Source organism: Mizuhopecten yessoensis, unplaced genomic scaffold, assembly GCF_002113885.1.
Source record: "Mizuhopecten yessoensis strain PY_sf001 unplaced genomic scaffold, ASM211388v2 scaffold4783, whole genome shotgun sequence".
NCBI classification, from domain to species: Eukaryota; Metazoa; Mollusca; class Bivalvia; order Pectinida; family Pectinidae; genus Mizuhopecten; species Mizuhopecten yessoensis.
Genome location: NW_018405719.1, coordinates 575,019 through 602,358, shown reverse-complemented (window position 1 = coordinate 602,358; position 27,340 = coordinate 575,019). Strand labels below are relative to the sequence as shown.

General features: G+C 36.5%; 2 protein-coding genes across 2 annotated transcripts in view; one reads left to right on the top strand and one right to left on the bottom strand.

Annotated features, from left to right (window-relative positions):
• Window positions 1-24,778, bottom strand: part of LOC110449683 — a 51,359-nt gene extending 26,581 nt beyond the window's left edge. The window contains exon 1 of the mRNA XM_021496708.1: window positions 24,639-24,778. Coding sequence (XP_021352383.1) covers window positions 24,639-24,694 — 56 coding nt within the window. The 5' untranslated portion in view covers window positions 24,695-24,778. The remainder of the gene's footprint in view (window positions 1-24,638) is intronic.
• LOC110449676 (nuclear pore complex protein Nup98-Nup96-like) overlaps window positions 24,253-27,340 on the top strand; it is a 53,581-nt gene continuing 50,493 nt past the window's right edge. The window contains exon 1 of the mRNA XM_021496688.1: window positions 24,253-24,326. The gene's annotated coding sequence lies outside the window, so the exon portion shown is untranslated. The remainder of the gene's footprint in view (window positions 24,327-27,340) is intronic.

Below are 27,340 nucleotides of genomic sequence, written 5' to 3'. Positions count from 1 at the left end.
TCCAAAATAGTTTATGTCACCGTTCGCCTTTCTTGGAAAGGAATCAAACATATTAGGAGAAGGAAGGCGTTCGTTTAGCAAATAGAAGAGGTAGCGATAAAATGTTGTTTATAGTTTATTGAAGTTCCGGAATATAAAACAAACGAGGTAGGTCCGCATCCTCATAATTCATGAGTATTCGGAAAGCGTAGTTATCTAATATTTTGTCTTTTGAAAAAATGATTTCAATAACTAATTCGGGCACGAGTTGTTCATCTTATTTAACATCAAGATGTTGATACTGAAGACGCTCCGTCATCGGCTTTATACCTTGCTATTTGCCAACAGTAAGATTGTAATGGTTGCCTAGCTGTCAAACTCAGTAACCAAGATCACGGTTTTTCTTCCACAAATGTCATCTTTCCTCTCTGAAGTTTTTAAAAACATTACTGCAATGCAATGTAAAAATATTCGTGTAGCACAACCAATAAGTGTGTATATGTGACGTTTTGATGACTAGTACGGTATGTACTCTGTGACCCTTATCAGACAAATGACCAGTGAAGCGTATGTACATAAAGGTGTAGAATATGTACGAGTTGTCATCAATTCGATGTTGATTCGGCTACGCAGTAAGCTTGTGTACAATAAGTTGCTATATATGTACAGAAATGACTCGATTCAGCTACGCGTTATGTAATACTTGGTCATAGATGTGCGAGAGTCTATGAGACCCCCTCGTCTCGATTTAGAACTGGCCCACTGCGGCGTATCCAGATGGCTTTATTTATCTGTCGCTTTAACATAATGCTCTCTTTGTTCAATACTTCGGAGTTGTCCCAGTCAATCACATGATTTTGTTCTGTGTGGCATGGTCTGTGATTGCCGATTTATTCATCTGGGACTCCGACTGCTTCCTTTCTGATCGGGTGAATATTTCCAGTGTTCACCATACTATGCAATGACCGCGATATATTCTCCGGATATACCCTTTATATACGGGATGACGACTTGACCTTTGGTTTTGTTCCTTGATTGGCCTTTTCTTGTTCTTTCCTTTACTTTGACACTGTTTTTTCACTCGTTTTAGGCCCCATTCCGGATTTACACAGGTTTGTATTGCCATAGCGATGTAACTCTGCTCTTGTATTTGTCCTGTTGTTCTGTGACTATTGTATTACACCTGTTGGACGTTGTGCGTATGTCACCGAACTTCTGGTGCAAAGGATGGTGAGATTTGAAGTTCAGGTATTGGTCCGTATGAGTCTTTTTTCTATAAACCAATACCTTCACGGTTCCGTCTTCTTTCTTTACCAGTAGAGTGTCTAGGAATGGCATTGTGCCGTTGGTTTCTTTCTCACATGTACCATGATGTCCTGAATCTGGAGGTTTGTGTTCTTACACCAGGATCTGTCTAATTCTAAGCGGTTCCTTATGATTCTAAGTGCATCGTCAATGGGTGTGTTAGTAAAGAGAGAGGCAAAATCATGTGAAATGAATACTTCGTCTTCCTGAATCAATCATGGTGGCATCCTCGATATCCAGGGGTTACGCTCACTTTCGCTCTCTGCACCCCTGGAATATGTCATAGCAAAATCGAAGATCCAGTGTGCAGCACCTTGAAGATGAGACGCGAAGACTAATTTGATCCTTTGATGTACATCAAAAGAAGCTCGCGGTCACGTACCGGTAAAAATTGGGCGTCTGTCCTTTGTAATCTTCAAAGGACATGTATCAGCCTAGCGATTGGTCAGTTCTTTTTACCTGAGACCAATCAAACAGCTATCCTCGTGCCTTCAATTTTGCTGTGACATATTCCAGGGGTGCAGAGAGCGAAAGTGAGCGTAACCCCTGGATATCGAGGATGTCATGATGGTAGACATAGTTTCCGCTAGATATTTCGAGTTCTTTACATGGTGTTCCGATTTACCCACTAGCGGTCCAAGAATGTCTGCTAATGATCTGGAAACATTGTAACCAATGGATCCAGTGTAGTCCACAACAGGCCTCAGTTGGTTTCCCTGCTTGTGGATCTTGGGTGTACAGTACATTCTAGGAGTGTTCCCTGCTTGTGGATCTTGGGTGTACAGTACATTCTAGGAGTGTTCCCTGCTTGTGGATCTTGGGTGTACAGTACATTCTAGGAGTGTTCCCTGCTTGTGGATCTTGGGTGTACAGTACATTCTAGGAGTGTTCCCTGCTTGTGGATCTTGGGTGTACAGTACATTCTAGGAGTGTTCCCTGCTTGTGGATCTTGGGTGTACAGTACATTCTAGGAGTGTTCCCTGCTTGTGGATCTTGGGTGTACAGTACATTCTAGGAGTGTTCCCTGCTTGTGGATCTTGGGTGTACAGTACATTCTAGGAGTGTTCCCTGCTTGTGGATCTTGGGTGTACAGTACATTCTAGGAGTGTTCCCTGCTTGTGGATCTTGGGTGTACAGTACATTCTAGGAGTGTTCCCTGCTTGTGGATCTTGGGTGTACAGTACATTCTAGGAGTGTTCCCTGCTTGTGGATCTTGGGTGTACAGTACATTCTAGGAGTGTTCCCTGCTTGTGGATCTTGGGTGTACAGTACATTCTAGGAGTGTTCCCTGCTTGTGGATCTTGGGTGTACAGTACATTCTAGGAGTGTTCCCTGCTTGTGGATCTTGGGTGTACAGTACATTCTAGGAGTGTTCCCTGCTTGTGGATCTTGGGTGTACAGTACATTCTAGGAGTGTTCCCTGCTTGTGGATCTTGGGTGTACAATACATTTTAGGAGAGTTCCCTGCTTGTGGATCTTGGGTGTACAGTACATTCTAGGAGTGTTCCCTGCTTGTGGATCTTGGGTGTACAATACATTTTAGGAGAGTTCCCTGCTAGTGGATCTTGGGTGTACAGTACATTCTAGGAGTGTTCTCTGCTTGTGGATCTTGGGTGTACAGTACATTCGAGGAGTGTTCCCTGCTTGTGGATCTTGGGTGTACAGTCCATTCCAGGAGTGTTCCCTGTTGTGGATCTTGGGGGGACAGTACATTCCAGGAGTGTTCTCTGCTTGTGGATCTTGGGTGTACAGTACATTCCAGGAGTGTTCCCTGTTGTGGATCTTGGGTGTACAGTACATTCCAGGAGTGTTCTCTGCTTGTGGATCTTGGGTGTACAGTACATTCCAGGAGTGTTCCCTGCTTGTGGAGCTTGGGTGTACAGTACATTCCAGGAGTGTTCCCTGTTGTGATCTTGGGTGTACAGTACATTCCAGGAGTGTTCCCTGTTGTGGATCTTGGGTGTACAGTACATTCTAGGAGAGTTCCCTGCTTGTGGATCTTGGGTGTACAGTACATTCTAGGAGGGTTCCCTGCTGTGGATCTTGGGTGTACAGTACATTCCAGGAGTGTGCCCTGCTTGTGGATCTCGGGTGTACAGTACATTCCAGGAGTGTTCCCTGCTTGTGGAGCTTGGGTGTACAGTACATTCCAGGAGTGTTCCCTACTTGTGGATCTTGGGTGTACAGTACATTCTAGGAGAGTTCCCTGCTTGTGGATCTTGGGGGTACAGTACATTCCAGGAGTGTTCTCTGTCGTGGGATACAAGTGTTCTCTGCTTGTGGATCTTGGGTGTACAGTACATTCCAGGAGTGTGCCCTGCTTGTGGATCTCGGGTGTACAGTACATTCCAGGAGTGTTCCCTGCTGTGGATCTTGGGTGTACAGTACATTCCAGGAGTGTGCCCTGCTTGTGGATCTCGGGTGTACAGTACATTCCAGGAGTGTTCCCTGCTTGTGGAGCTTGGGTGTACAGTACATTCCAGGAGTGTTCCCTGTTGTGGATCTTAGGTGTACAGTACATTCCAGGAGTGTTCTCTGCTTATGGATCTTGGGTGTACAGTACATTCTAGGAGTGGTCCCTGCTTGGGGATCTTGGGTGTACAGTACATTCTAGGAGTGTACCCTGCTTGTGGATCTTGGGTGTACAGTACATTCCTGGAGTGTTCCCTGCTTGTGGATCTTGGGTGTAAAGTACATTCTAGGAGTGTTCCCTGCTGTGGATCTTGGGTGTACAGTACATTCCAGGAGTGTTCCCTGTTGTGGATCTTAGGTGTACAGTACATTCCAGGAGTGTTCTCTGCTTATGGATCTTGGGTGTACAGTACATTCTAGGAGTGTTCCCTGCTTGTGGATATTGGGTGTACAGTACATTCTAGGAGTGTTCCCTGCTTGGGGATCTTGGGTGTACAGTACATTCTAGGAGTGTTCCCTGCTTGTGGATATTGGGTGTACAGTACATTCTAGGAGTGTTCCCTGCTTGTGGATATTGGGTGTACAGTACATTCTAGGAGTGTTCCCTGCTTGTGGATATTGGGTGTACAGTACATTCTAGGAGTGTTCCCTGCTTGGGGATCTTGGGTGTACAGTACATTCTAGGAGTGTTCCCTGCTTGTGGATATTGGGTGTACAGTACATTCTAGGAGTGTTCCCTGCTGTGGATCTTGGGTGTACAGTCCATTCTAGGAGTGTTCCCTGCTCGTGGATCTTGGGTGTACAGTACATTCTAGGAGTATTCCCTGCTTGTGGATCTTGGGTGTACAGTACATTCCAGGAGTGTTCTCTGTCGTGGGATACAGATATCTATATTGGCGTTCGGCAATCTTGCTCTCTTGTTAACATTTTGACAGGGTGGCTATGAGACCCTTTCGAGTGGTAGGCCTATCGGTCCGAGCTGTTCATATGTATTGTTGTCCTGTAGCATTGTTGTGACCTTGGCCTCATTATCGTCGGTGTCCATGACAACTGTTGTCTTCTGGTAGTACGGTAATGGATTTGCCTCTGCCTAATTTTTGGAGTGCGACTCGTTCTTCTTTCGTCATAATTTCGTGGATTTCAAAACCACCGTCACCTAGGATCTCAGTTGATCAGCCTCGGTATAGCCTATAGTATGCTTGTTCTGTGGCTGTAACAAATCACATCATCAACTGGGATTTTATCTGGAATGATGGCATAGTTCATACCCTTAGCGAGTAGAGATGTTGACTACCCATCTTTTATCATAGAATCATGTTTGGTTGTGTCGAACGCTCGTTCACCCATACGCTTCATGTGTTTGGTCATATCCCCTACAGTGTCACTCGATACGTATGCGTCTATGTTGTTGTTTACAACCCGTATTTCTCTCTTTCGCTAGATCTTTTTCTGATATTTCTGGCATTTTCAGACTTGAAGGTGTCTACATCTCAGCGTAAACACAAGGTGATTTCTATGTCTCGCTAATTTCTTTCCTAGCTCTCTAATTTCCGCACATCTTTGACATGACATTGACAACATCTTGTCCGTACTTTTTTCGGATATTTCTAAACATTTTCTTCAGGTTGGTAAATATAGACAGTGAAAGTATTCATGTAGCACAACTAGCCTATTTGTTGTGCTACATGAGTATTTTCACTACAATACTAACCTATCTGAAGCAATCATGTAGAAAAAAAAGACTCAGTGCAATGCAATGAGTTATCATTGTACATGTATGTACTGGTGCCCTCTATTAGGGGACACACAAGCGACCAAAATAAATCTGCTGAACCCATTGCACTATTTGGAATCTTATCTTTCATTTTTTCTGCTTCTAACTACCTTTCATTTCCTAGCGCCTTGCTTGGCAACACCTCACTAATGGCCTTAATGTTGAACGTTCGCCAAGGTGAGGAAGGCAATGGGTTCTGTCCCTAGGCGGGGACATACCAAAGTCCTTAAAAATGGTAGTTGTTATTCCCTGCTTAACGTTAAGCATTTGGGGTGATGGTAACAACTAGTTCACCCGTTGTCAGTATGATGTGACCGGCATGGTATTTCAGTGAGATAGCACTATAAAGTCGGCATCGGATCCGCGCTATCACAAGGAGGCAAGTACACCAACATTCCCTGTCTCCGTCACACATACATACATACATGCACGCTAACACAACACACATGTAGGCTCATCCTTAAAAAACAATATAAAACCAAACCAAAGCATTTTTAAGAAAAATAAAGAATGGCGATTTCAGAAAGGCATTTCTCCAACAGCTTTTTTATTTTTTTTATTTACATACATTCGTAAAGTCATACATAAACACACACACATACGCACGCACATACATACGCACGCACACACATACGCACGCACATACATACGCATGCACACATACGTACACACATACGCACGCATGCGCACATACGCACGCACATACATACGCACGCATACACATACGCACGCACATACATACGCATGCGCACATACGCACACACACATACACATGCACGCATACACACACACACATACGCTCATGACAATGAATTGCGTACACCAATGTTTATATCAACTATTGTCCTAAGATAATTTTAAATGTGATGATTGTTTTGTTTTTTGAATGTGTTAAAATATGAATGAAAGCTATATTATATTACCTACTGAACATGTTAAAATGACGACTGGACGCCGATTGTTTCTCACACCAAACATATACATAACACTGGATATAGTAAAACAAGTGTTACAATTCCGCACTGTCAGGCTTGAATGTAATAATAATAAAGCAAGTGATTCTTTGATACGATAGACACCGATGGTGATAATTTACAATACATTTATACATGTCCAAATCTATAACTAATACCCGAACACACGATACATCTGCTGTATATATTATTGTATTATATATATATTATTGTATTATGTATATAATGAGCCGTTCATGTGTTCAATGATTTTACATTTTATTACTACATAAAAAGCTAAGCAAATTAAGCTGCATCAGGAAAACATAATATCAAATATAAGATGTGTTGATATGTGTGCTATTTTATTTCAGTTACAAAAACGCTCTGCAATATATATATTATATACTAATAAATAAATATAGACAGATGCATCACACCAACGAGAATGTAGACAACAATGACATTCTGTGTTAATAACAAAGGATTGTTAACGGGAATCCCCAGTGCTATTTATAGATATTATTATTGTACAGAGGAACGTGTTGACTAGCATTGATAGAACTCGATCGACCTATGACAAATAAATAAATTTACAATTTGAAAAGATATATAAATCAAGATAGGTAGAGATAAGGTGCAATCTGGTACTGATACAATGATAAAAATACAGATGATGATAATTTCAGTCACGTAATTTGCTACCTTTATCCGTTATTCATAATTTAAATCAGTTGTGATAAAAAGTGTTATGCATAATGGAGTTTCTGTGACATTCATTGAATAGTTGGACTGCTTTCACCTGACACTCACTGCTAACAGCAATAAAGACACGATAAATCATCATGACACGCCAACTGAAGGCAGTGTATCCTTATATTTGTCACTTAAAACTACTCATTTCACTGAAATGAAAATTCTCAAAAAACAAAAAAGTCGAATAAATATAATGTAGCCCACATGTCCAGGCGAAGTAAGCTCTTGTGATTATTAAGAACAAAAATCAAATTTGAATATGCGTTAATTTCCCCACGTTAACAACAAATACCCGGTTGTCGGTTTTGTCATACGACCGTGTATAAAATTTCATACTAATTATACAGTTAACAAAAACAGTTAACACCAGTGCACTTTTTGTATACAGGAAAATGTGTTAAGTGTATTATTTTTACTTATATGTGAATAATGGGTTTGAATAAGGGTACAAGAACTGTGCTGTACTATATTTAAACTGANACCCCCACCCCCACCCCCCCGCAAACCTTGCATGGTCTCAATAAGTAGTGTCAACAAAGTATAATATACCGTTTGCCTTTTTTCATCTCTTGTGTTGATATTTGCATAAATTAGAGGAGGAAATGGTCTGTGATATGTAAACGATAACGTAGGTTATAATTTACATCTATTCAAGATAAATTGTGTGCTGATATGTATTACTTGTTCGAGTCCTGAAAGCATTGAGGAGTGGTACTTATTATATTTGCTAATAATCTGAAAAATAAAGACAATTAATTAGTGATGATTCATGCCTGAAAAATTATACGCAGTACTCATGCGCCGATGACGGAAAGTCCCTTTCATAAAAATAGATTGTGCTAACATATAAAAGCTACATCCTGATGCTAGTTATTTCCAGACAGCAATCATCTATCGAGGCCAGAGGAGCTGATTTCTCATTTTCCATTTGTAGTTAACTCTATGGAACGTAAGTATAATTATCATTCATTTACATACATCGAATAAATATATTTTGTTTATAAACATGTACATCAAAACAGTAGCAGACGGCTGAAACTTCCTTTTAAGAGTGTCATCGTAAATAAGTGCGATATGAATTCTTTAGAAGCCAAAGACAAATCTGTCTATTTAAAAAATAAAAGAAGTTCACCAAATTTACTGTATGGTCCACCTTCCAAGTATTTAATTGCGAACTATGATATATGAAATCAATAACTTTACGTTACTAATAGATACATTAGGGGGTTGACATTTCAGTTTTACACAAAAAATGGAAAATAAACTTTTTTCTCTAAAACAGAAGATTAACCTTCATTAAATGTCTATATTGCTATAACAAAATTGCTTTGATGGCCCTATTCGGAAATGCATTTCTTTTTAGAAACTAAAAATATAATAGAAATAACTAGATATGCAAGGAAGGGCATCATTTCCAGTACAAAAAATGTTTTACTATTGACACATTTATTTTTATTGGGTACGTGGTATAACTGACTCGATTTATTTTAAAGCTCATGACAAAATTGAAACATTCAAACTTAGCGTAGTTTGCTAATTTAAAAATCGTTAATAATCAGTTTAAGGAAATAAATTATTTCCGCTATTGAATTCCTTGTTAGTCATATATTTCGTGACCATTGATGTATTTTTAGTGTTTAGGAATTACAGCTCTGATTCCTTGTTGGCCCTAAATAAGAACACTATAAAAACGGAAACCTCTTACCATTTATATATATAAATGATAAAAATATGACAAGAGTTACTTAGAAATATTAAAAAATGAAAAGATCTATATCCATGTCATAATTTTCTATGAAAACAAACTGTGATTTTTTTCTGATATGACTGGAAAGACATGATAATTAATTCTGTCTGTTACCCTGCATAAAAGTTTTTAATTTTCAGAACTCCGGTATACCTCTGTTACTATATAACTTTACCCCACTGTAAAACATCCAATCTTTTATGTTACATATCACCGTATACCATTGCAAGTCAGATATATAAAATATGTATTACATAAAACGTTCGGACCTTTGAGATCATCTTTACCCTTCAATATAACACAAAAGCGTAAACTATATAACAAACAAATTGAATGGAAAATGAACTGAAATTTTAAAGTTAAGCGATTGTCTTCCCAACAAAATCCATGCACATTGGTGTTAACCCGATGTCAGATTTAATCTTATTTAAAACGATAATTGACGTCATAATGAATTTACTAAGGAAACGTCCGATATTATATGAGTAATGCTCTGTATAAAATTTAATTACTGTGATTCATTTAGCCAGATGCATATTTTCACATTAATATGCAAACTCAAATACGTTGCAGATATTATTCAGACAAAAAGGATACACTACACAACTGTAACCAGTGTCATCGAGAGTTCAGATCAGTCCCGCGAGAGTTCAGATCAGTCCCGATAACATTAATCAGACATCTTATGTTACACTATACAACTGTAACCAGTGTCATCGAGAGTTCAGATCAGTCCTGCGAGAGTTCAGATCAGTCCCGATAGCATTAATCAGACATCTAATGTTACACTATACAACTGTAACCAGTGTCATCGAGAGTTCAGATCAGTCCCGATAACATTAATCAGACATCTTATGTTACACTATACAACTGTAACCAGTGACATCGAGAGTTCATATCAGTCCCGCGAGAGTTCAGATCAGTCCCGACAACATTAATCAGACATCTTATGTTACACTATACAACTGTAACCAGTGACATCGAGAGTTCAGATCAGTCCCGACAACATTAATCAGATATCTTATGGAGGGTAACAAACAGCTGTTTCTCGAATCCATATACTAGCGAACAAAGCACACATGCAGAAATAGTTATATGTGAATACTTAATGATGTACAATCCGTTATATATTTAAATCTTGAGTTTTTTTCTTAATTATGGAGATCTTAGTCTACAACGGATGTCAAAATGAACACTTTATTAGCAAATAATAATATTTTGCACTTATTACATGAAATGGATTTTTCAATTATCTTGTTTTTTAACTTTTTTTTGCAACTATGGATACAATTACAACCCTGCAATATGTATTTTAAGATTAAACAGATGTGCTCAAACTGTCATCTACCCATTAAAGAATGCAAATGTCTTACACAAAACTTAAACGCGTCTCATTTCCTATGTATTCTATTTTTCTCATATTTGCCACACTCTCTGTGCATTGAACACATTATTTGGGGGTCTTCCCCGAACACCAACTCTGCTTAAAATCACATGTTTACATAGGTGGCCAGTTGTCATGATAGTGAGTTATAGTCTATTGCAGAAATGGTGTACAGGTAAATTGTACAGGTAAATCAACTTCTAATAGGATAATCAATAACTGCTAATAATTGCAAAATAATAATTATATTTAGAACAGTTTTCAGAATAAGTCATATATTTATTATGATATATTAGTTAAACTTGTATTTTTAGATTTGTGTGAATTCTCTTATAAATATTGTCATATATTAGTTAAACTTGTACTTATTTTCAGATTTCTATGAATTATGTTTAACTTGTGTGACTTCAGTTTTATATTATTATCTGTTATGTTTTAATACAAATACTTCCTCGGCTATCATACAGAATGTCTTTTTAACCCAACTTTGTAGACATAAAAAGGGTCTGTAGACAAGGGGATCCGGTATCATCTTGCTTATTTCTTTTGGTAGTTGAAATATTAGTAAAAAACAATAAAAACTTTAGGGCATAAACATAAATATCAAAGAACACGGGCTCTCACAGTTCGTTGATGACATATCCGTTATTTTAAATGGCACAAAATCTGTATATGATATAAATATGCTAAAATATCAGGGTTAAAAGTAAATACTGAAAAAACTAAAATGGGGAACAATCAAATTTACCTTACTTGGGATTGATTTCTCTGTCAATATAGAAGACATGGTTACTGTAAATTTCAACAAAATTATTAGTATTATAGATGGCAAGTTACATCAATGGTCAAGAAGAATTTTAACACCTATAAGGAGAATAACTGTTCCTAAATCTCTTATCATTGCAAAAATGAATCACCTGTTTATATCTCTCCCTACTCCAAGTAAAGACATAATTCAATCATTGAACAAAAAACAATAAAAAATGTCTGGCAATCACCAATTGATAGAATAAAACGCTCAACAATTGTTCAAGACTATAGTGAGGGTGGACTCAAAATGATTGATTTAGAAAACTTTATATATGGACTTAAAACTAGCATTCAATGGGTCACTTTCAGGCTTCTTTCAAGAATACTTCCACTTAATCATTATTTGAAAATAATTGGAATCAAACAATGTGATTAATGTTATTTATGCCAAGAAAGCAAACAAACTATAGAACATCTTTTTTAACAGTGTCAAATAACAAATAACTTCTGGCAAGACATACGTAGATGGATATACTTAAAAACTGACCAAACATTCGAAATAAAGGAAGATTTTATACTTTTTGGCAAAACTTCTGATTTCCAAATATCCATTCCAACTAAAATCATCATGATTCATGCAAAATTCTTCATCTACTTTAGCTCCACAAAGGTTTACTGTTTATATTTATGTTTAATAATGGTTATCTTTTAGTGCTGTATTAAATGTGTATTACTGTTATATGTAGGAATAGAAACTGTAGTTTATTGCTGACATTAGTATCAGTGTGGCTTAAATTAAGGAATTTTGTTTTTCATATAATGTAATGTTATTTTTCGTTTTCATATAATGTAAAAAATAATACTTAATGATTATTTTCTATTACTTAGTTCTGTGTTAAATGTGTATTACAGTTATATGTAGAAAATATTTTTTTTATCCATTTTATTATTGACCATAGTATCATATCTACAAAATGAGTTGACATTCTTAGTTGAAACAGGCTATAACTAAACTTCAAAGGATTTCCTATATAAACACCTTCCTTTCAATTCTCCAGAGTTGGTGTTAGGGGAATGAGCCATTATTTGTATCCAGAACTATCGCCTGAGTCGTGCGAATAACGTTTTTAAACATAGGTTCGATAACTTCATAAATAAGGGAAGGTCGCGTCAGTTTATATACTTTATTTACATCCTATAGATGAAAATGTGATGTGTACCCAGTGTCATTCAAATAGGTGAAGTACTTTAGAAGGAGTCGTGCGAACAACGTTTTAATAACAAAGGATAATGACTCCATAAATAGTGGGAGTTGACTCCAATGATATATGTACCATTTCATTCAAATCGGTGCATGGGGAGGGTCATTGCAAACAACGGTGTGTCTACAGACAGTCGGACAGGTAGATTGCCCGATTCCAGTATACATCTTAACATCCTTACCAGGGGTATAATATAGATACTTCTACAGATAGGCTACAAAATAATAGGAAATCCCCTCTTCTAAATATAGAATAAGGTTTAAGTATATGGGATAGTCATGTAATTCACAGCGTTATTCTGACGGATTACTACCGAGTTGACAGAGAGTGAATATCCTTGTAACCATGTTAGTTGAAATCATACATGTATTTTTAGATATTAAATTATTATTTTCTGATATTTATTTGTACTTAAACTATTACCTTTTCTGATTACCTCAGATCCAATCCAGAGCTGGTATATTATTGTTGAAAACGTAAAATGGCGACAATAATATAAAAAAATGATAATTTATACTCTTAGGAGCCTGAATTTATGCAAGGACTATTAATGAAGAAGATAAGCTACTTATCCGATCTTTTGATTTCCCATCAAGATATGTTGATGATGTTTAATGATCGATTAACAGGACTGCTGAGATCTCCTTGCGTCTCATTTATCCTCAATGACTTAGAGATTTCACGGGTTTCTCGTCGTCATCAGCTTCGTCTCTTGACTTGTACCTAATGTGATCCTAATGGCTATCTTACTGTCACACATATGACTATCTTACTGTCACACATATGGCTATCTTACTGTCACACATATGACTATCTTACTGTCACACATATGGCTATCTTACTGTCACACATATGACTATCTTACTGTCACACATATGGCTATCTTACTGTCACACATATGACTATCTTACTGTCACACATATGACTATCTTACTGTCACACATATGACTATCTTACTGTCACACATATGGCTATCTTACTGTCACACATATGACTATCTTACTGTCACACATATGGCTATCTTACTGTCACACATATGACTATCTTACTGTCACACATATGGCTATCTTACTGTCACACATATGACTATCTTACTGTCACACATATGGCTATCTTACTGTCACACATATGACTATCTTACTGTCACACATATGGCTATCTTACTGTCACACATATGACTATCTTACTGTCACACATATGGCTATCTTACTGTCACACATATGACTATCTTACTGTCACACATATGGCTATCTTACTGTCACACATATGACTATCTTACTGTCACACATATGGCTATCTTACTGTCACACATATGACTATCTTACTGTCACACATATGGCTATCTTACTGTCACACATATGACTATCTTACTGTCACACATATGGCTATCTTACTGTCACACATATGGCTATCTTACTGTCACACATATGGCTATCTTACTGTCACACATATGACTATCTTACTGTCACACATATGACTATCTTACTGTCACACATATGACAAACATGACGACATTAATTTCAGTCAAAAGATTTCCTTTCCTCATTAGCCCCATGCAAGCTCCCACTAATAATGGAGTGAGAACTACCAATCATTTCATTGTCTCTTACTGACTACAATATAATTCACTGTGCTGTGATATAATTTTAGAGTGTACATCACGATGTCATATTTATGAAGTGTACATCACGATGTTATATTTATGGAGTGTAATGCATGATGTTACACGTATGGTGGATATATCACGACGTTATAATTATGGAGTGTTTTTCACAATGCTACACTTATGGAGTGTACATCACGATGTTATATTTATGGAGTGTACATCACAATGTTATATTTATGGAGTGTATATTACGATGTCATATTTATGGAGTGTACATCACGATGTTATATTTATGGAGTGGACATCACGATGTTATATTTATGGAGTGTATTTCACAATGCTACACTTATGGAGTGTACATCACGATGTCATATTTATGGAGTGTACATCACGATGTTATATTTATGGAGTGGACATCACGATGTTGTATTTATGGAGTGTATTTCACAATGCTACACTTATGGAGTGTACATCACGATGTTATATTTATGGAGTGTACATCACGATGTCATATTTATGGAGTGTACATCACGATGTCATATTTATGGAGTGTACATCACGATGTTATATTTATGGAGTGTAAATCACGATGTTATATTTATGGAGTGTAATTCATGATGTTACACGTATGGTGGATATATCGCTATGTTATAATTATGGATTGTTTTTCAAGATATCATACTTATGGAGTGAATTTCATGATGTTATACTTTTGGTAGATATATCGCAATGCTATATACTTATGGGGTGTATTTCATGATGTTACACTTATGGGGTGTATTTCATTATGTTATACTTATGGAATGTATTTCACGATATTACACTTATCGAATGTATTTCATGATGTTATACCTATGAAGTGTATTTTACGATATCATACTTAACGAGTGTATGTCATGATATCATACTTATGAAATGTCTTTCACGATTTTACACTTAATGGGTGTATTTCACAATGTTATACCTTTGGAGTATACTTCACGATATTTCACTCATATAGCGTATTTCACGAAAGTATACTTATGGAGTGTATTTTACGATGCCATACGGCACTATATGTCTGCTGACGGATGTGTCTTCAAAATTAAATGAAATAACAGAATCTGAGCCACTAAGTGTACCTTCCGTATCTAATGGGATACACTACAGTATATTTCCCTTGGAAATGATGTCGCCTCCTCGGTTTTGTCAAATGTACAAAATCAAACATCAAAAGAAAGATAAACACCTCAGAACCGTAGCTTACATAAATATACTAATAATGCAGGTATTCTATTCGATTGTAATGATGTATATATATAAACACTGACATCAGAAATCACTCTTTCTATATATGGAATATCATAAACGCCGTACTTGACAACAGTAAGCCACGTCACTTCAGGAGACGGTAAACAGCAGGTAAGAAGCTATAATTTCGATGTAATTTCCGTACAAGAATTCATTTATAACTACATATTGGCAAATTCATGAAATAAATGCATCTTTTTCGCAAATTGTTACGTATCATTACACGAACTTAATTTTCATGTAGCTCTAAAATGAATCGAATTAATTAGTTGTTCCTTTTCAAATAGGTATTTCATTTCTCCGTATTTCTAGTGATCACTTATGGTACAAGTTGGCTGACTGTGCTGGCGGTCTATCTGTCCCCACGGTTAACCGTAACCTTATGACTAGAATTTATTCTGACATGGTTTACACGAGATACAAGTTAAAATGAGCTACATATGTTCGGAACACCTCAGACATGGATTTGTCATTTTGTTGCCTCTAAATGCCTCCAATGAATCCTATTTGGACGAACTAGTCATATTGTGCAATACTGTAAAAGCATCATATTTCGTTGGGGTTAACTTTCGTTGTTTTTGTATGGGGAAAAATTCGTTGGAATTATATTTCGTGTAATCAATAAAACCTTGTATTTTTCTGGTAAGCTAGAATACTAGTATTTTGTTTATTTTTCTTTGGATCTACATACATGGATTCTTCATTATTATGACCAGAAGTACCACTATGATATGTCCTAAATTGACGAAATGGGCAGTAAAATTTTTTGCGAAAAAGCTTACCAAATGTCTAGAAGGATAAGCGTTCTCTAAACTATCAACTTCGCGAGCCAAGGCTGTTCAATACGAGTCTATTTCAAGGAGAGTATCGTATTGAACAGCCTTGGCTCGCGAAGTTGCTGAACCATATGACCACATTAAAATGAATATGTAGGTGTAAGTGGAAAAAAGTGAAGACGTAATGTCTGATACAAATATTTATTTCTTCTTACGAAATTAACTACCCTGTTACTAAGCTTTTAATATGAATGAGAATTTTAATAATTAGTTGTTTGTTCTGGCTAGAAATGTTATATGAATTTGAAAACTGTTTTAAAATAATGGCGATGCCAAGTTTTCCAACTTGTAAGATGTGAAAATTAACATTTGATGTGTATATAGAGGAAATACCCTACACTATTTGTAGATATAGAGATATAAATAGATGCGATACAAATCAGTTTATAGAAACCAACGTCATATGATTGTATGGAATAGTTAACTACTAAGACACCAAAGGTAAGATGCCATGTATTTTATATATTTCGTAATATTTGATCTTTTAATAATATAGACAATAAGTTAAATTTCAAAAGCCATATACAAGCCGCAGCAAACAAAGCGAATAGAGTACTTGGAGCCATCAGAAGAACTTACACATTTTTGGACAACAAAACATTCTGCCTGTTATACAAAGCTTTAGTACGACCACACTTGGAATATGGAGCATGCGTTTGGAAACCATACAAACAACAGGATATCAACCTTTTGGAAAACGTTCAGCGGAGAGCTACCAAATTACTGCCAGGGATGAAGGATATCTCATACGAGGAAAGAATGCATAGACATAAACTTCCATCATTAGTCCATGGAAGGAACAGGGGAGACATGATCGAAGTATTTAAAATATTGTCAGGCATGTATGATACATCAGGATCAATGGGGCTTCTATCAATTAAACAAGACAAAAGAACTCGAGGACATTCACTCTGCATGGACAAATCAAGAAGTAGATTAGACGTTCGTAAATACTCGTTTACTCAGCGTGTAGTCAGCAGATGGAACTCCTTACCCGAGAACGTGGTCCAAGCACCGAATATTATAACATTTAAAAATCGCCTTGATAAGTTTTGGGACACTTGCGACAGGATGTTTACAATAACACTCGAATGATGTCACATACACTATATTACATGTATATAATTATTATTTGAAGGACTGTGATCTGAATTTAGAGGCAAATGTATATGCCTGCGTTCAGAATAATTTAAGTTAATCTAAGTTAATACAGTATATTTGAGATTTCATTTGAAGTGTTCGTTAAACATTTATAACCAAAGCAAAATAATTATAAACGGTTGTTATATGCACAAGCATATACCTCCGAATTATGTAAAAAGAAAATAGTGAAATACATGTATATATGGGATTTCCCTTGAGCTACATTCTACTCTTTGCACTGCCTAGTATAATTTAGAATTAGGCAAGATCCCTAGAGCTACAATCCATGCTTGCATGCGGACTGCCTAGTTTAGACATGGATCCACAATGGATCCCTAGAGTTTTATTCCAAACATAACAAGGCCTTGATGAACTAGGGTCTACATTGGACCTAGATTATCACGCCAAGCTGAACACTACCTAGTTAAGTCAAGGTCTACATTGGACCTAGATTATCACGCCAAGCTGAACACTTCCTAGTTTAGTCAAGGTCTACATTTGACCTAGATTCTCATGCCAAGCTGAACACTACCTAGATTATCACACCAAGCTGACAACTATCTAGTTTAGTCAAGGTCTACATTGGACCTAGATTATCAAGCCAAGCTGAACACTACCTAGATTAGTCAAGGTCTACATTGGACCTAGATTCTCATGCCAAGCTGAACACTACCTAGATTTCCATGCCAAGCTGAACACTACCCAGTGTAGTCAAGGTCTACATTGGACCTAGATTTTCATGCCAAGCTAAACACTACCTAGATTAGTCAAAGTCTGCATTGGACCTAGATTCTCATGCCAAGCTGAACACTACCTAGATTTCCATGCCAAGCTGAACACTACCCAGTGTAGTCAAGGTCTACATTGGACCTAGATTTTCATGCCAAGCTGAACACTACCTAGATAAATCAAGGTCTACATTGGACCTAGATTCTCATGCCAAGCTGAACACTACCTAGTTTAGTCAAGGTCTACATTGGACTTAGATTATCATGCCAAGCTGAACACTACCTTGATTAGTCAAGGTCTACATTGGACCTAGATTATCATGCCAAGCTGAACACTTCCTAGATAAGTCAAGGTCTACATTGGACATAGATTATCACGCCAAGCTGAACACTACCTAGTTTAGTCAAGGTCTACATTGGACCTTGATTATCACGCCATGCTGAACACTACCTAGTGTAGTCAAGGTCTACATTGGACATAGATTATCATGCCAAGCTGAACACTACCTAGTTTAGTCAAGGTCTACATTGAAGTTTTCGGTATCATTTTGGCAACTTTGATATGGAGTTAAAACACATAATCTGGAATAAATAGAATATTAACGTCCTCAATAATCGAAAATAGAATGCACTTACCGATGGCAGAGTTTGTAGCGGCCACAGAGATCGCAATTCAAAGCCACACAGACAAAGACTGACCAAACAATATCGGAGGTGATTGGAGTCCTAAATAGATCTAAACTATCAAAAGACAATCTTGCTAAAGGAGAAAGGAAGGGTCTTGTTGCATTGAGGAAAGAAAAGTCCATAATAATGTTACTTACAGACAGAGGCAGAGCAACCGTCGTTAGGGATAAAGCAGAATAGTAAGAAAAGATAACCACCATGCTCAGTAACAACAAACATACGAGGTGCTGAAAGATAACCCACACCATCCTAGAAACTTAAATTGGTCACAATTCTCACAAAGATGAAGAGCGAGGGCACTATCAAGAACAATATTTAAAGGTCTACCCTTAATCAGAAAACATGCATATAATGTACGCCCAAAATCCACAAGCCAGACTATCCGTTACGTCCTGTTGATGATTGTTCACGTTCCATTGGCTAGAGTGATTCAAGATTACTTGCAGACATCCTTGGTCCACTGGTTGGAAAAACAGAGTACCACGTGAAAAACTCGAGAGAGTTGGCGTCGAATCTGGATGACGTAATTGTTGAAGAGTACATTTTTAAATTGAATGACGTAGAGTCTCTCTTAACCAATCGCCAGTGGCCGAGGTTGAAAAGGTCATAAGGGATATGTTAAAATTAGACTGAAGCCTGAAGAAGAGAACAAGCATACCTGTTGACACCATCATTGAGTTGTTGGAGTTTATACTCAACACCAATTATTTCCCTTTCAGGAACACAATTTATCAGCAAAAGTTTAGGGCAGCAATGGGGAGCCCAGTATCACCCATTGTTGTTAATTGATGTATGGAGCATCTGGAGCAGAAAGCCATTACAACTGCTCCGATGGAGTGTCTTCCAAAACTATGGAAGCGATATGCTGACGATAGCTTGGAAGTAGTCAATAAAGGTGAGGTCATCAACCCATCAACTCACCTAAACCAGGCGGATGACACAGGTTTCATGAAATAAAATCAAAAGAAGAGGCAGACGGAAAAACTCCTTTCCTGGATACCCTTGTCGTAAGGAGAGCTGATAGGTCTATAGAATTGCTGATATTCAAAAGAAAACGAACTCACACAGACCAGCACCTCAACTTCAATTCACACAATCCATTCTCTCCTGGAAGAATGCATAAACATCATAACTGAACAGGAAGATATAGAAATTGAAAAGCGACATATCAAACAGGCCCTGACAACATGTGTATCCCCCGAATGGTCGATAAGGAAAGTAGAAAAGCAAATGGAAAATAAAGTTAATGCAAATGGCCCCAAGAAACAAAAACGGAAAAACTAACGACATGGTCACTATCTCATACATGCAAGGGGTGTCTGAAGCACTTTCAGGAGTGCTGCGCAAACATCACATGAGCACGTCTATGCCACCCTACAACACCATTAAGCATGTACATGTGTACCAGTTCATCCGAAAGCCAAATTGTCGAAGGAAGTCAAAACATGGGTGGTTTATATAATTCTGTGTTACATCTGCAACTTTTCATATTTCGGGGAAACTGGCAGGAAATTTGATACATGCCGTAACGAATAGCAGAAAGACGTTGAAGTCATAAAACAGCATTCTTCAATAGAAGTACAAGGAAGACATCTGAGAAACAATAAATAAATCAGCCATTACAGGCCATGCTAACACGCACAACTACATCATAGACTGGAATAGATCAAAGAATCCATTTTGGTTAGGATGAGGGGGTTCAATGAACAGAGACGAGGGGGCCACCAGCTGAGTCATCTTTATGACACTATTTTAACATCCACTGGGGTGCGGAATGTGTAAACATGTTCCCCGTCCCGTGAATGCCTGCAGTTTTAGAGTGGAATTTGGCGAGATGTCCCTATGATTGTTGACAGCTGACTTTACTAATCCGGCACATTGTGGCTTAGTGAGTTGTTTCAGCGGTTTAGAGTCGAGACCCCGGTCATTTACACTCATTGCTTGATAAAGAAAACAGACGTTTTCGTATACTCGCAAAAACAAGTTTTCAATTCCTGTATGTGTTTAAAACGAACTTAGCCTTTTATTCCTCTTGTCAATTTCCGCAGAGATTGTAATCATACCAAGGACTCAACAATATCTGACCTAGCACGACGATCTACTCCAAGAATGAAGAACGAGCTTAGCTGCGTAATGTTAAAAACGACCAAGTTATGCAGTGTATGTAGTACCGAGCTGTACCCAATACCAATGCCCGTCCTTATATAACTGATTGTAAAGTTACTTTTTTTTGTAAAGACCGGTTTTTAGTGTACTGATATCACTTGACAAGGGGTTAATTCCTATGATAGAAAGAGTTTTTCTTCCTATGTCACACACAGCTTCGTTGCGTTATTTGTCAGCTGTTCCTAGGTGGACTTGATAAGAATTGAATTTTCATTTCTGCCAGATCACACCACTCAATAAAAAGACACTATATCTGAATAAGAATCTCGAATACACTTGAAAATTTGCCATACAACATCAAGATTACTAAATGTTGTCATAAGCTCCGCGTGCCAGACCGTGTCAAAGGCCTTTCGAGGTTATTTAAGTCGTCTTGCATACCAAACATTTTCGGAATCAGTTATGTTGCTAATTCGGAGAGGTAAGACGGAAGTCGACAGGAAGGCCTAGATGTATTCGATTGTTGATGGCAGTTTCAAACATACCCAAGGTTCCTGTTGAGTCCCTAGAGCTACATTTCGTACTTTGCACTGCCTAGTTTTATCTAACGTCCAGGTTGTAGCTCTAGGGCTACATTTCGTACTTTGCACTGCCTAGATATTTATCCAAAGTCCAGGTTGATAACACTTTGTTATTGTCTGTATATTTATTGAGTTATGAATACACGTGCAGATGTATTCGACAATACACGGTTGTAAGGGTGGGGTTGTAAAAGTAATGTTATCATTACACATTTAAAGCAATTCCAAAATAAATCATGATCATATATAAATCATCGGGATTTCCGTGGGTTGTTTTTTTTTTACAGAGAAGAGAGTCACTATATAATTTGTTATGGATGTAAACGATCACAAGTCAAGTCGTTATATAATTAGTATTATTATATAATTATTATTATTGTTATCGATTATTTATGTGTCATATGCCACAATGACATTGATACATTTTAAAAGTATACATATTCGTTGCATAAAAGCATATAGTTACATAGCAGGGATACATCATCTTATATATAATACAATTAAAACAATCCTGATATGTCGTAATATATTCATAGAATTGACCAAAATTATCCCAGCTATAAGTCCAGAGAGCAGGTAATCAGGACCGCCCCTACCTGACAAGCTCTCTGTTTGTATTACCAAGTGAGAATCACAGTGTGGTATAGAGGATCTTCTTGGTTTCCTTCGTCATAACATTGATATTTCAAGGAAGGGATGAATCTCTGATAATTTTTCACTGTTAAACCTTATATATGACAGGTAAAATATGATAAAGATGTTAATTGTGCGATTTAATAAATAAAGCATGAACAAAAGTTTCAAAAGCACTTGCCCATCGGGCGAGTGGGTTTTAAACAAATACCCCAGAGGTGAAACATGCACTGGTCCAAACTTATCCCATGCATACACGTATAGGTTATATTGAGTTTGGTTGTATTTAGTTTAACGTCCTATTTACAGCAAAGGACGTGCCTCCATATGTTGATGTATTTTAGAGTGCTACCTCACTGAAATACCATGCCGAAGGCAACTATCACAGTATTCCACCCAGTCACATTATACTGACAACGGATAAACCAGTTATTTCCATTACCGTAATTACTGAACGTTAAGCAGGGAAAACAACTACCACTTTTAAGGTCTTTTGTATGTCCCGGCATGGGGATAGAACCCATTGCCTTCCTCAATTGGGCGAATCCTCACACTAGGGCCAAAAGTGAGGTAGTACCAAGCATTGCACTAGGACACAAAAGGGTTTTCATGAAGTAAACAGAAAGTATAAGGTTCCAATATTACAATGGGGGCAGCAGATCAATTCTGGTTTCCAGAAGAAACATTTACTTCGTGGAATAGGTATTTATTGTTACCTGGTATCTCAATCATTACTCTAGACCCGGTTTATTTTCCTTATTATTTTATTTGTCCATTAAAAAACATGTTGACAACACAATTCTCACATGCATCCTAACATACCTCACATACTTATATACGTAACATAGTAAAAGGGAAATAACTCTTTCGACAACTGCTATAATATACCATATATCTATTTTAACCTATCAAATGTACATAGACAATGATCTTTATTCATGTGATAATTTCTAAATCTACAACTTTAATATATATATTCAGCTATCTATTCCTGAAGATTATAAATTTATTCTTTACATTATTACATAAATATCATTACTTTTAAACCTATACTTTTACTATTACAAATTAATCATATGCGCTATGAAAATTCTAGAAATTATCCAGATAAAACAGCTATGGCGTGAAGGTTTCCTTCAATGTCTTTAATTGAAATGGTTTTAAGTTCAATCAGTAGTTTTATGCTAATAATATACATATATCCAATAAACCATTTGACCATTATGAATTTAATGCCAATTCATAGAAAGTTAAATTAACAAAAAAACTCACTTCTTTACATACTCATTTTCACTTTGACCTTGGAATTGTTCAAAGACAAAATGTCAATTACTTTCAGATCGAACTCAGTTAAGATAACATTACACAAGCACAATTGAATTACACAAAAAAATGGTACATTAAATATCCAAAAATCTATTAAACAAATAGAGTAAAAACTTCCCAGCTAATGACTTTCCTTCTCACCTTTAGATAACATATAACTTGTATACTGGTCAGGAGTGTTCAAGTTGGCCAAAGCCTTTACACGGGTAAACTACGGTATCTGATCATCTGGCCTGTCCTTAGTCACGTGTCATATCAACTCACGCACTCACATGCACACACATGTAAGTACACAGGCAGATTCATTAAAGGTCCTTACACAATCTTTCCCCTACAGACAACATATGCATATATTTACAAAACCTAATACCTACAAAATATATCTCAACCAATTATTATGTAATAACTAATTATAATACAATCCAATCATACCCTATTACTTTATAATAGTATGGCTGCCTCTCCATTGTAAGTAATGACCCGTAATGCTGAGAATACCGTAATATCCATTATAAATGCACGGATTCACTTCCCCGCAGACCAAATCTACTATGCTAGCCCCCTGGCAAATGATCTGAGGTTTTCTTTGTCCTCTTGATGATTGTATTGTGACAGGATATAAAGTATTAGACAAGTTTATTAAGATAGACATAGATTATAGCCAGGAATAATCGTGTGGAAGTTAGGAGGAAGATGATAAATTAACACAGATCAGCAAGATCTACGATTTAAATCTTAACAAGTAATAAACATTCAAAAATTATAATTCTATAACTTCCCTTAGATAGATAAAAGTGAGTTCGCTTACATGTTGTATCATGTTCCTCTATGATATATATATATATATATATATATATATGATTTAGCACTGAATTTGAAATAAAACAAAAAATAGCACCTGCCAGTAAATGTTCCTACACTGTACAATGACTGGGGACGAGAGGGCTGGATTTTAACTTTAATTTTTGCCGGGAAAAAAATCTCAATCGTTACCATGAGGGTCACGTGACGTCGTCCGTAATGGTTGTCCGTCTGTATGTGTGAGTCGACACGATTGTCACTGAACAAGTAAGTATGTTGCACATCAGAGACATATATATAGTACTGTTTTATAGTGGGGGTCCTTTAGTATGTACATCATTTATCATTACTCCAATATTAAAATGCTTATTTTGTATGTTTATATATTGTATAAATGCAAATGATTGTACGCTAATGTTGGTAATCTCAATAAAGCCGATTTGAGTTGAATTCAATTGAATTGATAGATACGATAGCTTTAGTCGTTGTTTTGTTTGAACATACTTGTACTTTTATTCAAGATTCAAGTGTAAAAACTACAATTTGATCAGAATTGACTGGTAATACATGTGTACTTACCTGTGGCTACTGGTAGAGCAGTAGAAAATTAGTCCCGAATGTTTCACATTTTCCATTTTAATAGAATGAATTTTTACCTCGTATATAAATTATAATGCATTTTATCCGTACAAATAAAAAATAAATATAATTTAATGCTGATCCATCGAAAACTATAGAACTATTAAACCAGTGACACGCAATAAACTATATGTACTCTTCCAGTCATATCTAGTTTGCTCCGGTACCACTCAGTCATGTGGAAATCCCCTTTACTAAAAATAGACGTTTGCGTTAAAAATAAACTGAACGTCATTGGGTGTTATAAAAGGAGTACTAAGAAATGCTAGTCATATTCCCAGAATCAAGGTAAGAGATGTTGCGTGTTATCATTTATAGTTTTAGTGTATTTATTGTTATTTAAATGAACACAATGACTAGATACGTACTAACAAGTTCTGGTCATATGTTACTATCGTGTAAGTTATTTAGCAATCCGTAGCTGAAATTACTTGTGACCAGTATACCTGTACTTGCTGTAGATAGATGTATTATCTAAACACATGAAAAAAACCTCTTCAAATTTTCCTTCTTGTTTCAAAGTATCTATAAAGATGATAAAGGGATGTCAGTGTGTTATGCTAGAAGGAAAATGTATTTAAGGTTATATATGTTTCACCACGGAATCAGATTAGTCTATCTATAAGTCCTTGGTTTAAAGAAAACTATTCAAATATCTATTTGGCTCAGAATACATTCTAAATTTAAAGCCGGTTTGCGCATGTCTTAAGAATGTACTGACAAAAATACTTTTCCGTCCTCAAACAACAGTGTAGTTAAATTAGATCATTCTTTATATTGTGAAACATTACTGTTCAGGTATTTAATAGGTAAAGTTAATAATTGTACAGGTATTTATATGTATAGTCACGGAATTAGATTAGGTTATCCAAGTCCGTGGTATAGTTGAAAGACATAAAACTTTCTTCATATTGCAGGCAGAATTTTTATCGGATTTATTATTACTTAGAACTCAATGCCTGTAATTAATACCACAAATTGCATTTCAGTTATGAGTCGTCTTCATTTTCAAGAAATGTCCCAATGTGTAAAATTATTAACACATGTTCAACTTTTAATCTTTCGATGGACATCTCTACGTATTATAGCGATCTCAGCTCTGCTTTTACATTATGAATCCTGAGTTTTACAGGGATCAATGACGAATGGACAATATGATGAACAGAACACGTAAATGAAACTGGCGGTGTGACAAATGTGACGATAGGAATGTCACGATCGTTAAGATATTTCCATCGATATACCAGCCCCTCTGGGAATTAATATATATTGATAACATTTAAGATGTTGCTTCTTCAGAATCAGTTAAGATGTATACATCGTGTTGACCAGTGATAGTTAGACTTACTAGATCTAGGAGTTTCTAACCGAGCGACTTCGTTACGACCCAAGACATCTTATGGTCGTTAGATGACCTATGCACTTTTTTGCTGACCTTGAATATTGATGACCTTGATTTCCGTGCTTGAGATGTCGACGTATAACAAACACATCTTGGTCGTTTATTAAAATTCGAACATCATAGGTTACAACCGTGACGGTCCCGCGACACTGTAAAGGAAGCGCCCTACTAGGGCAACTTCAGAAACGGCCATTTTATATCAAATATGTTTTACCGTAATTAATAAGCTAGCAATTGGTCTTTCTAAAACGGTCAAACGAGGAGTATAACAATTGGATATCCGCATATTTTGAAATACATTGTACGTGTAATAATCACCTTTTAGAGACCTAAATTTGCAGTCTTCTATACCAGACTGGATAGTGTGTTTTTGGAGACAGCGATTTCTAGTCGGGCACGTGTCTTTTTAGAGGTCAACGTTTAGGCTATGTTATATATAGGTCATATTAACATTTTTGATGTCGTTTCGTTTCTATATTGAATTCGTTTAATCCTTATAAACGAGCTGTGCTATATTCATTTCGTGAGACGCACCCTGAGATTGGGTATTCATGTCTTTTAGATGAGACGTATTTAAAACGGAATTTATACGAAATCACAGCGGTGTCAACAATCTATCTACAGCCGTGTAATTCAAATATTATGTCATTTTGATTTCTATTTTCATTCAATTAAACAATTACCCGGCCTTACGTGAGGCAGAGACGTATACCTATAATACAGAGCTATATCTATATATGTCTCTGCGTGAGGGTACCCAAAATCATCATGGAACCTTACCCAAAATGAAACACTTTTTATTTCTGATGCAGCATTTTTGTTTTGTTTTGTGATGCAGGTGAATGTCATCTATTCCAATTGTATAAAAAAAAAAGATAAATAGTTTTAAGAAAATGTGCCGAACCTGTTATGTTTCTCATCAAAATGATTTATTAAAACATGAAATCAAAATAAATTCTTTATAACTTAAAAACCTCCAACATATACTTTGCAAAGTTCTTTTTTTCTCGCACCTATGGCAGAGGGATTTTAACTTTATAAAATACTTATTGGCTTCTTTTCTGATGGTTTGGTCCGGATAATTGGTCCGGACGAAATAGTTTCTTAGTTTTCTATGGTTTCAAACATTCAAAAGACGAGACTTTTTCAAAGAAAATCAACCGCCATTTTCTTGTTCCGGCATGGAAATGAAAGAGGTTAAAAATAAAACTACAGAAGTGAAACGTTATCACGAAATGGG